The sequence below is a fragment of the Penaeus monodon genome, chromosome 25 (assembly GCF_015228065.2).
Source record: "Penaeus monodon isolate SGIC_2016 chromosome 25, NSTDA_Pmon_1, whole genome shotgun sequence".
Classification (NCBI taxonomy): Eukaryota; Metazoa; Arthropoda; class Malacostraca; order Decapoda; family Penaeidae; genus Penaeus; species Penaeus monodon.
In genome coordinates, this window is record NC_051410.1 from 35,789,551 (window position 1) to 35,789,791 (window position 241).

The 241-nt window shown below is 41.1% G+C and overlaps 1 protein-coding gene across 1 annotated transcript in view; it reads right to left on the minus strand.

Moving 5' to 3' along the window:
• The window catches only part of LOC119589195 (phosphopantothenoylcysteine decarboxylase subunit VHS3-like), a gene marked incomplete in the record, with an annotated part of 3,207 nt that extends 3,004 nt beyond the window's left edge, over positions 1–203 (minus strand). Inside the window, 1 exon segment of the mRNA XM_037937792.1 lies at positions 49–203. Within this exon segment, the coding sequence (XP_037793720.1) occupies positions 49–53 (5 nt within the window).
• Positions 204–241: the final 38 nt, after the last annotated feature.

Below are 241 nucleotides of genomic sequence, written 5' to 3' on the forward strand. Positions count from 1 at the left end.
CCACATTGAAAAGCAAGAAAATCAAACAGAAGGGGAAGCAACACTCACCTCATGATGAAAACAAAACGCTGAAAGGACAAAGCAAACTGTATAGCTTTCCAACGGACTACCAGTAATCGGAATGGCTGCCTCTAGCACATCGGCAATGTTATATTACTACCCCCTTCCAACACGTAAAGTTTGACGTAGGCAGTAGCAGATGTTTTTGTTCCAATAACGATGCAGTTCATTTTACATTTAC